General features: G+C 35.0%; 1 protein-coding gene across 1 annotated transcript in view; it reads left to right on the top strand.

Moving 5' to 3' along the window:
* The window catches only part of nek11 (NIMA-related kinase 11), a 99,461-nt gene that overhangs the window by 46,918 nt on the left and 39,752 nt on the right, over window positions 1–12,791 (top strand). The window contains exons 8-11 of the mRNA XM_030158070.1: window positions 1,114–1,184; window positions 4,856–4,975; window positions 5,062–5,155; window positions 6,904–6,997. Of these exons, the coding sequence (XP_030013930.1) occupies window positions 1,114–1,184; window positions 4,856–4,975; window positions 5,062–5,155; window positions 6,904–6,997 (379 nt within the window). The remainder of the gene's footprint in view (window positions 1–1,113; window positions 1,185–4,855; window positions 4,976–5,061; window positions 5,156–6,903; window positions 6,998–12,791) is intronic.

Below are 12,791 nucleotides of genomic sequence, written 5' to 3'. Positions count from 1 at the left end.
GTCTGAAATGAAACAGTAGTAGCAGTTGATAATTAATGGATAAAATACAATGAAAATAAAAACATGGAATAAAACAAGAGAAGAAAATGTCATATGAAAAGTCAGTAAATAATACAAAAAACAACAAAACTAAGAATAATAGATTAGGAATAGGAAATACAAAAAAAAAAGGAAAAATAAAACTAAATTCACTCTTTCATTGCTTTCAAGTTCCATCCAACTGTTTCAGTAAACCTCAACAGACAGTACTTTACAAACTCAGAAACACTCACTTTAGACATCTTTTTTGCATTTCCACTAAACCTACATAGCATTGATGTTAACTTTTCTCTGTGTTGTTGTTTCATTCATTGTGGTTGAAATCAGTCTTATTATTGTTAAAGGAGTGACATTTTGCTTTTTTTTAAAAAAAAAAAATGGAATTATGCATTTTATAACATTTCCCTGTAGTCTACATAAACTGTAAATGCTCTGCTTGGGTCTGAATTCTTCATTAATTCAACTCCACAGGTCCATCTTCAACCCTATTTCTGAGTAATGACACCAGAAAGGTGGTTTTGAGCGCTGGCCCTTTAAATCCTATTCAACCAACAACTGAACATTTTAGGTAATCTGCTCAAAGTTTGGACATGTTTTCAGTATGGACTACAACCGCTGCTGCTGACAAACAGTTATGTCGTACTCGGAGAAGTGTTCGTCGGAAGTCTTGACCTTATATATGCAGATGTCATGATGTAACTAGTTATAAAATGTAACAAATTAAGTAGGAATTAAAACAGGTTGTAGAAATCCACTTGATTTTTGCCAGAATGAATATAAAGATAGTTTTGCAGCACCTGGAGGGTTCAAATTCAAACTTTTTGAACTATTAGGGTCCAAATACACAAATAAATGAACCAAAGACTAATAAAAGTGGGTTTAGCTAAATATGAGCCCTGTAAGATGCACAATGATGTAAAATAAAAATAATGAATTCAAAGATGAAAAAAAAGTTGTAAGAAGAATCAATGTATTTTCCTGTTAATTAAATATTAGGTCAAATACAGACAGAATTGACTTGGTGTTTGTACAAAAACATGTAAATAAAGTGCATTTATTTCTGTTTGTCCACAGAACATGAAGGACAGATTCATCTTGTTTTCCTCTGAAGGTGAAAAAGAAGCTGAAGTCATCGCCAAAAACATGTGAGACTCTTCCTCTAACTTTTCCTTTTCTACTATGGCCTTTTTCTGTCCTCTTCTTCCACTATTTTTTTTCCCACTTTTTCCCCCTGATTCTTTTATCTTTCATTTCATCTTTCTTTTTGCCTCCTATTTCATTGAAAACAATATAAGAAATGCAACAAAATGTAGTACATAAAATGGCAAAATGGTAAATGGAAAATGCATCGGGAAAATGGTGAAAATGTAAACAAACAATTAAATGGCTGAGAACAGAACAGGTCAGATACTGTAAATTATGTAAAAGATCTGCCAATAAAAACTGAGATAAATATGAAACAAAAATTATGTAAAAGATCTAAAGACAAAAGAAGCAACATGAAAAATTTTGTATAAAAGATGCAAAAAGTTGAAAAGTTGCAGCAACTAAAACTTGACAGTGTTTGTACATACTAGAGTTACTTTTTCACATATACATACATTATATCTGTTTACATACTTTTTCTGTATTTCGTGTACTGCATATAATTTTTTTTTAATTTAACTATTGGCTGAAGATGCAACAAGTGGTGCCAGGCACAACAAACCCCGCCCCTCGCACATATTGTAGTTTATTTTGGCATCGATCCAGCTGATGTCATCATGTCTATGCCTGTGCTGATGTCAGTAAATCAACTGCCTCTACATATGTGCCTAGTTTGAATTAAACTGAAACAAAATTGATGCTTTTATAGACATTTGAAATTTCGCCCATTGTAAGTAAATGGGAAAAAAAAGCCCTTAAAAATTCATTAAAAATTTGAACTTTGATCTACTGTTCTCAAAATGTAACCACATCTACTCTGGGTGACTGGCAATTTATAAACCCAATTTGGTAGGAATTCAACCAATAGTTTTGCTGATACAGACAGTTAAAATTTCAGCCATTATAAGTAAATGGGGAAAAAAAAAGATACAAAAAAAAAAAATCATAAAAAATTTTGAACCTTGACCTACTTTTCCCACAATGTAATGACATCAATTCTGGGTCACTGGCAATCTGTAAACCTAATGTGGTATGAATTCAACCAATAGTTTTACTGCTAGAGTGTTAAACAAACCAAAAACAATACCCCTTCCCTCCACTTCGGGGGGGGGGGGGGGTATACTTCACTGTGCATTGTGCTAAGACCAACTGTGAATGAGGCAAATAAAAATCTTATCTTGTCTTATCTTATCTTACCTTATATAGGATGTAGCATGATAAAAACAATATAATGTGATGCATGAAGGAAAAAAATATTGCAAAAGATGTAACAGCCAATTCTAAAGAAGCAAAAGACAAAATATACATAAAAGATGCAAAATGGCAAAAACGTTGCAGAATGTAACAAATGTTCTCTTGTCTCTCATCTCTTTTTTTCACCTCTTTTTCTTTTCCTCCTTCCCTTTTGTTTTTCTTTCTTGACCTCTTTTTTTTCTCCTCTTTGTTTTGCTGCCTTAACTCTGATACAAATACTCTGTCTTCCTCATCTGTTGGTTGGTTTAACAGTGATGACCCAACACATGGGTCCATGTTAATCTGTTATGTGTTCACTCTTTTTTTTCCAAAGAACAACTGTAGGCTCTAAAAACTTTACAGACATGTGATCAGTGAAGAATCATCTGTGTCATAATGTTCAGCGTCGCACCAATGCCAAATTTGATTCTTAAACATCTGTTATACACTGATCAGCTCTCACAGTGAACCTGTGTACATGTACACTTATATCTGATATCTGGGATTATCAGATTATTCAAATGATCATGTGAACAACATAATCTGATATGATTTATCAGACAACAGCGGTAATCTCATTATGAGACATCAGACTAACACACCTGGATGTCTCCCCAATACTCCAACATCTTCCTGCATGTATACAGGTTTGTCTGATTTATTTTGTTCTTTTACATCTGTGCATGTTAAAAAAAAATGTAAAAAAGAACCCCAGATGTAACAGTCAAATCTGAACAGAGGACAGTAATAGAAAGTTTGGACTGAAATGTATAAACCCGGGATTTTCAATTATCGCATTTCTTAAGTGCATCAGATTTGATTATTACAATTATGGGATTACCCCCACTTATCAGATTTTTATGATCTTGTAAACAGGCCCATTATGATCCCTGAAAGGAGAAGTGGTGTTCACCCCACAAATGTAATAAACCACAAATGTAATAAACCACAAATGTAATAAAAATTTGCAGCTTTTAACGTAATAATCCCACAAATGTAATAACAGTCGCCTACCACAGTGTGCTCCTACCCACTCCACTGTTATCATAATCATATCCAGATATTTTATTTACATGGTTCAAACATAGGCTTCTATTAAACTTAATGAGAATAAATAATATCCAGTTCATACTGAAGCTTTTATAATAAAAGCTTTACAACATTTTTGCCCATTCTGTTTTGTTCCTCCATTTGTATTTGTAATTAAACACCTATTAATTTGGAATTAGTACCATGTGGTGTAATTGCAACAGCTGATCATTTTAAAAAGGCAAAGGACAAGAATAAATGGGAAGAAAAAGAAAGACGAAAGAATATTCATGCAGACATGACTTAAATGTATGTGATGTACTCATTTATTACATTTGTGGGAAGTTTTTACAATTTTGGAAACTGAAGATACAAATGTAATAAACCCACACAAAAATAATAATTTTTACATTTATGGGAAACAAGGTTATTATCGTCAACGAAAACTAATGAAATGACGAAAACTAGAATTGAAAAAACATTTTCGTTAACTGAAATAAATAAAAACTATAATTAAAAGAAAAAAAACATAACTAACTGAAACTGTATTGTGTGCTTACAAAACTAACTAAAACGGATAAAAATTATGGATACTATTCCCTTCGTTTTCATCTTTGTCAAAGTCGATGTCAATGTTGATTTATTTCGCTCTAGCAATTTTCTCTGCTGGCACCGTACGACACTTGACGGTCCGACACTTGTGGTCACTTGTGGTTTCCAGTCGTCTTCTGGTCCCCACTCTACCCGGAAACATGGAGACTAAAGTTGGGAGAAAGCAGCAGAGTCCTGTCTGGGATTTACTTGAATACGACGGAGAAGAAGAGGAAAGAGACGACAAAACTAAAATTAATACTAAAACTAAACCAAAACTAAGCATTTAGAAAAAAAAAAGAAAACTAATAAAAAGTATCAAACCTGCTCTAAAAACTAATTAAAACTCACTGAATTAGAGAAAAAAAAGTCAAAACTAAATAAAACTAAACTAGAATGAAAAATCCAAAATTATTAGAACCTTGATGGGAAATGAGGTATTATGTTTGTGGTAGGCAACTGTTATTATGTTTGTGGAAAAGTTATTAAATTTGTGGGATTATTACGTTAAAAGCTGCAAATTTTTATGACGTTTATGGGGTTAACGTGTCATAAAGTGGTAATAATTATGTCAAGTGGGACATTCTCAGCTGTCCTCACTTTAAAACCATATTATTTTTAGTCTGTTCATGTGTCCATGGCACATGACACGAACATCTCTAACCCTCAGCTGTTTCATATCAGACGTCTCTACTGTGAAAGTTTTGGCTTCAGAAAAGTGACAAAGCCGTTGGAGTTACATCAGACCGTCACAGTCCTCGGGGGTCTCGGTGTCACTGATACTGTCTGTCATCGTGAATCCACTGGATGTTTTCAGGCAGATGAAGGTCCACCTGCAGACGCTGAGGGAGAGGTCAGAGGTCGAGAAGATGACGCCCAGAGAGAGGATGAGGCTCCGGAAACTTGAAGCCGCAGACGAGAAGGCGAAGAGGCTGAGGTCATCCAAGCTGACACAACAAGTGTTTGTATGAGGACATAAAGGACAGTGAGCTGAGGACAGTGGCTGCGTTTGTGTCTCCACAGGAAACTGGCCGAAGAGAAATATGAAGAGATTCACAGCAGGAGGACAGAACTGAGGAGACGACACTTTGAGAGAGTCAGCGTGGATGTCCTGAAGGTGGGTTCAAAACACGACACCACGCATTTATGTTCGTCAACCACAGCTGGACTCACCACTGACCTCATGAATCCATCCACTTTTAAAACAGCGTCTGTTTCTGTTAAACCACTCATAGATGGGAAAGAAATAATCAATAAATACACTTTTCATCTGCTATTGGAAGATATCTGATTTTAGCAAAATCAGTGAAACCTGAATTTGTTCAGGACCTCAGATTTTTTTTTTTAGATCATATTTTGATTTACTCACAAAAACACTAATCAGTCTCCGGTTTTAATCGACAAATCATCAGATATTACATAGTCGTCTTCATCATCTTCTTCATTATCTTTGTCTTCGTCATCTTCATCTTCGTTATCGCTGTCCTTGCCATTGCCGTCTTCGCCATCGTTGTCATGTTCGCCATTGTCGTTATCTTCATCTTCGTCATCTTCGTGTTCCTCATCTTCATGTTCGTCATCTTCATCTTCGTCCTCATCACCATCTTCATCATCATCATCGTCTTTGTCACTAACTATTTCATCATCGTCGTCTTCGTCATTGTCGTCTTCGTCATTGTCGTCTTCGTCATTGTCGTCTTCGTCATCGTTGTCTTCGTCATCGTTGTCTTCGTCATCGTCATCTTTGTCATTGTCGTCTTCGTTGTCTTCATCATCGTCATCATCATCGTCATCATTGTCATCCCCATCTTCATCATTGTTTTCATCATCATCTTCATAATTGCCATCTTCGTCATCGCCGTCTTCGTCATCGTCGTCTTCATCATCATCGTCGTCTTTGTCATCTTCATCACCTTCGTCACCTTCATTATCGTCGCCTTCATCATCATCATCTTCGTCATCGCCGTCTTTGTTGTCTTCATCATTGTCATCATTGTCGTCTTTGTCATCTTCGTCATCTTTGTCATTGTCATCATCATCGTCTTCATCATCATCTTCACCATCGCCGTCTTTGTCATTGTCATCTTCGTCATCGTCATCATCGTCGTCTTCGTCATCTTCATCATCTTCATCATCGTCATTGTTGTCTTCATCATCATCTTCATCATCGCTGTCTTTGTCATCTTCGTCATCGTCATCTTTGTCATCATCATCATCATCATCATCATCATTGTCTTCATCATCATCTTCACCATCGCCGTCTTCGTCATCTTTGTCATCATCATCATCATCATCATCATCATTGTCTTCATCATCATCTTCACCATTGCCGTCTTCGTCATTGTCATCTTCGTCATCATCATTATCTTCATCAGCAATTTCTTCAGACATTTTCTCTGACAAAACTACTACTTGGATACATTTAACATATTTTATGTATCTTCCTTGGAACAATGTCTGCAAAGCTGGTTCACAATTTTGAGAAATTTTGATTTTGGAATTTTTGACACATTTTTGAAATATTGAATATGTGCCTTTACTTATAATGGTCCATATTTGAATGGTTTATAACATGGAAGTGGTTACAGATGTGAATATAGTTACTGCTGAGCACTGATAAGAAGTCATCTATGGACTTTAATTGAAGTAGTTGAGTTGTCCTCCCACTTCTGTTGGGTGAAAGATCTCCTGCATTCAGACCACAGGACTGGAACATAGAGACAGAACCTGACAGCTTCACAAATTCAACCTGTTACTGATACTTGATAGAACTGGCCAGTGAGATGCAGGGCCATTGGTCCTGTTGTTATATTTAACAGTCGTGTCATTCATCTTCTGATGTCGTCCTGTTCTCTGGTTTTACAGGAGAGCTCAGAGGAACAGCCAATCAGCACCCACGATCAGGACTCACCTGGAGGGTCTCAGCCAATCACGAAGCAGAATGAGTCAGAAACCAATGGTAAGAAAAGACAAATACACAAAAGGACATGAATAATTAATAATAATGGACATGATAAATAATCTATATGAAACTGATCACAGGTAGACAACAAGGACCAAAAAAACAGAACTTTGCTTAACTGTTTAAATAATAGAACCAAAAACACAGATTAAGTCAGTAATTCATTAGGATGTGTTATGGATGGAATTCAGTTACAGTCTGTGTTCACGTTAGAACCAGATCTTATTGTCTTGTTTTAATGTAAAACAGTTTAAGTGGCTCTAACCTGCTTTTCTTTGGTCTGACAGTAAAGCTTTTACAGTCAAATATTCAAAGGTTTCTCTTGTCTTTTTGTTGTAGATGTTAATCCATGAGTCTATATTTAACTGAAGGTGTGTTTTGGTTTTGTCCTGAGGCCTGTTCACATCGAACAGTCACTGACATGAAGCGAAACATGGAATTAGTGAGAAAATATGATAAACAAGTTTTACAACAAAGCGGCACAGTCTAAAAATAAGGAGAACGCTGTTGTGACTGGGAGCAGTGGAAACGGAAAACAAACCTGGTATTTTTGTGGGGCTTTTCCGCTGCAGTTTGTCGTTTCTTCTGCGTTGTGTCGGCGTTTCCCTGCAGATGTGGATGTTAATCACCCAGATCAGGTGTGAGGGTTTGTTTTGCAGCTGCAAGTCGGACTCGGTGCGAAACTCCGACGCTTTATCTCATTTTTGCATCAGTTATTTTTAAGCTGATTGCATCAAACCGCTGAGGGAAACATGACGACACCTCAGACGAGCTTTTCTCCTGACGATTACCAACTCCACAGACGACACAAAGAAGTCACTTTGGAAGAAACTCAACATGGAAAAGCTTTATCAGATAAATGATTCACAGCCGCTTCAATGAGTTTTGTGTGTTTTTTGTGTCGTCAGCCAGAGCTCACTTCAGATCTAAACCCAGGATCCTGATCGTTATATTTATCCTTATGTCTTTTTATCTTTTATTTTTAGGGTTAATTTTGTCACATTGTCAAATAAAACGTAAAATGCCATAGTTTTTTCGTCTTATTGGGTAAGAAATCAGATTACACACATTTTATTCATTTTGATTTAATATTTTAAAATGAACAAAACAAGCACATTTTCCTCTTATTGAGTCTTTTACAGTGTTGTCGTCTTATGTCTTTGTCATTTTTGTTTTGTTGCGTCCTCTGTCATTTTTTGTGTGTTTTTTAGAATCTTTTACAGAGGTTTTCTGATGTTCCTTCATTCATATTGTTTTTGTATTTTTGTCTTTGTTTTCATCCTGTTGAGTATTTTTACCCCACCCCCCGAAAGGGAGGCAAGGGGTATTGTCTTTGGTTTGGTTTGTTTGTTTGTTAACACTCTAGCAGCAAAACTATTGGTTAAATTAATACCAGATTGGGTTTAGAGATTGCCAGTGACCCAGAATAGATCTGATTACATTTTGGGAAAAGTCGGTCAAAGTTTACATTTTTTATGAATTTTGAAAATCTTTTATTCTCCCATTTTCTTATAATGGGTGACATTTCAAATGTCTATAAAAACATCAATTTTGTTTCAGTTTACTTCAAACTGGGCACATATATAGAGGCAACTGATATGCTGACATCAGCACACACATAGACATGATGACATCAGCTGGATCGATGCCAAAATAAGCTACAATGCGTACAAGGGGAGGGGTTTGTTGTACCTGACACCACTTGTTTTTCTTTTTCTTTTTCTTTTTCTTTTTGTTTTGTTTTATTTCTTTTTTTTTTTTTACATTATTTTGGGTTGTTGCATCACTTACACTGTTTTAATCTTATTGTCTTTTATTTATTTATTTTTCTCTTTTTGTGTCTTCTTGTTATTGTGGCAGTTACATTATTGTGTCTTTTTTGTATCATTAATACCTTGCTATGTCTTATTGTATCATTTTGTCATCTTTGATGTACTTTTTCCATTTTTCTGCTGTTGTGTCTTTTACATTTTGTCGTTTCACTGTGCCTTTTTACGCCATTTGCGTCTTGTATCTTATTTATGTTATTTTATGTTGTTGTGACACATTGTTTTCATCTTCTTCCATTTTTTACATCATATTATATTATTTTATTCTTATTGCATCTTTTACATTGTATCTTGTTGTGTCTTTCACATTATTTTGTGCTGTTGTGTCACTTACATTGTGCCTTACTGCGTCTTTTATGTTGTTTTCATCCAGTCTTTCATGTATTTTGTGCTGTTTTGTGTATTAGTGTCTTTTATGTATTTTTTTTTTTTTTGTCTTTTTCATAATTTTTGTGTTGTTGTCATTTCATTGTGTCTTTTACACTGTTGGAATCTTGTTACGTCTTTTTTTTCATCTTTTTTTTGTTGTAGCATCACTTTCATTATTGTCATCTCATTGTCTTTTATGTATTTTTCATTTTTTTTGTATATTTTATATCATTTTTGTGTTGTTTCATCCACTACATTCTGTCTTATTGTTTCTTTATTCTCATTTTCATGTTGTATCTTTTACATCTCTTTTTTTTTTTTTTTTTGTGTGCAATTTGTCTTGTTTTTGTCTTATTGCATCTTTTACACTTCTTCCTTTACACTAATTTTAATTTTTACACTGATTTAATGTTTCAAACTGAACCAACTAGGCATGTTTTTGTCTTAGTGTATCTTTTACATTTTACTTTGTTGTGTCCTTTATATTGTTTTTGTCTTATTGTGTGTTTTGTGTAGTTTGTCTAATGTCTTTTTCAGCACTGTTGTGTTGTTTCTTTAACATCATTTCCACCTTGCATCTTTTTTTACATTATTTTACGTGGTGCTTCAATTATATTGTGTCTTATTGTGTCTTTCACATTTGTTTTGTGTTGTGTCTGTTACATTATTGTCGTTTCATTGTGTCATTTACATTGTTTGCATCTTGCTGCATCTTCTTTGTCATTTTTGTGTTTTGTCTGCATCAGATACATTGTTTTCATCTTATCCAATCCAACTTTATTTATAAAGCACTTTAAAACAACCACAGTGGACCAAAGTGCTGTACAGACTAAAAGCACAACACATAAAATTAATAAAAGTAATAAGAAACAGTAAAACTCACATAAATAAAACAATGCATCTTTTATGAATAATTTAACACAAACATCATCTGAGTTCTTTAACTTTCTCAAAATTGACTTTTGTGCGTTTTAAAAATATTGATTTACAGAGATAATTACTATCAACTGATGTGAAAATATTCATCTTGATAAAGTTTTTGGCTCGATCTGTTCAGATCGTGCCTGAAACATCCACTCATTTTCATAAAAGGTTCTTTTCATCACCGCATTGAAAAACCTGAATACCAGTGACCATCATATTAAACCAACTGATAAATCATCTCAAAAACACACTTTAAAAACCTGTTTACGTTGTGAAGTGAAGCCAGAATGGGCTCTAAAAGCAGACAGTTGTAAATGTTTACACAGATCACTGTGTCATTTAACAGTCAGTTTCCTTCGAGCCTTCCTCAGCTTTATTTCGGTGCCAGTGTTTTATCAGGCGACTCTTTGGTGTTTTAGTCCTCACACACTCCTGGTGTTTCCTGTTTTCTACTTAACGGCACACAAATCTGAACAGCGGAGCCTCAAAGTGAAGGACGTGACATTCAGTCTGACTTCAAAGTTTATTTTTAGATTCTCAATGTGAATTTCTGCATGTTTTTCACACATATGTTCAGTGTGTTATCCATGTGTGTTCCAGGCCTTTATCTGCTCAGAGACAGACACAAGTACACCAGTATGAGCTGAACTAATCCTCCTCTCCTCCTGTCGTTTCCTTATTCAGAGCTTCCAGCTGAGAAGAGGATCTTTAACTTGTCAACCACATAATATAAAATTAGATTAAACCTGTTTCCTGTGGTGAAAACATTCATCCTTTTGCTGCTGCTTTAGTCTTGGATAAAGGATGGATTAGATGAACACCCTGACAACAATCTTTAACAATTTACAGCAAAATACTCAATCAGTGTATCGAAAAGAAATAATCTGCATCTATTCTGATGATGGATGGATTCATGGTTTTAGTGATTTTGAGTAAAAATGACAAATGTTCTGATTTGTGAAGCTTTCTGCTCTTTTTTTGCTGAAGCAGAAAAACAGGCCTGTAAATCCCATAATTATTAGTTTTATTTCCTAATCTCTGCCTGCCTCAGCACTTCACAACAACCAGTTACATCCTGATATTCCTGACTTTGAATCAGCTGTGATATAGTCAAGAAATAATAACTACAATAAGTATGATTGGAACAATATTGAAAATTTTAGCAGATTTGTCTCCTATAATCTCAGTGTTTTCTCTATTAACAACCTCCAAAAAGCAGTTATGATAATTAGTAAATGTGTAATCCCCTGGGCACTGGAATATCATTACTTTATCAGGATGTCAAACTGAATCTGTATCCCACAGTGATCTTCCTCTGTACTCGCTGCTGTTATTGATGTTAGAGGGTTTGTCCTTGGATGGAACAGTGGTCTTCACTCAACAGACACAGAAATAGCTGTGAATGAGCCAGAGTTTGGTCCATGGGGATCATTTCCATTTTCATGTTCTGCCTGTCCTGTTGGTTCAAAGGCACCTGAAAAACAAAACAAATGTAGAAAAGAAAATATCACCAGTGATACAAACCATTTATGAATAAAAGGAAATTAAATTATTTCAGTATGTACAATATGTATGTGTGTGTGTGTGTATGTATACATGTGTGTGTATATGCATGTGTATGTATGCATATATATGTATGTGTGTGTGTGTGTGTGTATGTATGCATGTATGTGTGTGTGTGTGTGTGTGTGTGTGTGTGTGTGTGTGTGTGTGTGTGTATGTGTGTATGTGTGTGTATGTTGGCGTATATGTAGGTGTGTGTGTACAGGGTGGAGAAGCAAAATTTACAATATTTTGAGGCAGGGATTGAAAGACAGTGTATGACCAATTAGTTTATTGAAAGTCATGAGAATTTAAATCTTCAAATCATATTTTACTGCATTTCTAACGGTCTTGTTGTCTACCTCAAGTTCAATTGCCATTTTTCTCATGGATTTGGTTGGATCCTTTAGGATTTTGGATTTGAGAGCTTTAACAAAAGCTTTGGTACATTTTTTGTTGCTTCCTCCACTTCCAGACTTTCTTGTAATAGTTTTGCTCATAGTCATTCTCTTCTTTCCATTATAAACAGTCTTTATGGACATTCCAACTAGTTTTGAAATCTCCTTTGGTGTGACGAGTGCATTCAGTAAATCACACACTCTTTGACGTTTGCTTTCCTGATTACTCATATGGGCAAAAGTTTCTGAAAAGGTATGGATAATAGTGTTAGGTATGATTATGACATCAATATATGTTTGGTTTCAAAACAATTGACGTAGTGCCTCCTGAGAAAAAACAACTAAATGTTCATTGTAAATTTTGCTTCCCCACCCTGTATGTATGTGTATGTGCGTATGTATGTGTGTGTGTGTGCACGTATGTATGGGTGTGTGTATGTATGTATGTGTGCATGTATGTATGTGTGCATATGTGTGTATGTATGCAAGTATGTGCAAATGTATGTATGTGTGTATGTGTTTGTGTGTGTGTATGTATGTGTATATGTAGGTGTGTGTGTGTGTAGGTGTGTATGTATGTGTAAATGTAGGTGTGTGTCTGTGTGTGTGTATGTATGTGTGTGTGTGTGTGTGTGTGTGTGTATGTCAAGATTGAAGATTTAAGATTCAATAATTTCAATTGTCATTACGTGAACACATAATATTTATTCAGGCAGCTCTGAATAAAGT

This window comes from Sphaeramia orbicularis, chromosome 16 (assembly GCF_902148855.1).
Source record: "Sphaeramia orbicularis chromosome 16, fSphaOr1.1, whole genome shotgun sequence".
Taxonomy (NCBI): Eukaryota; Metazoa; Chordata; class Actinopteri; order Kurtiformes; family Apogonidae; genus Sphaeramia; species Sphaeramia orbicularis.
Note: the sequence above shows the minus strand (reverse complement) of the source record. Positions and strands in the feature narration are given on the sequence as shown.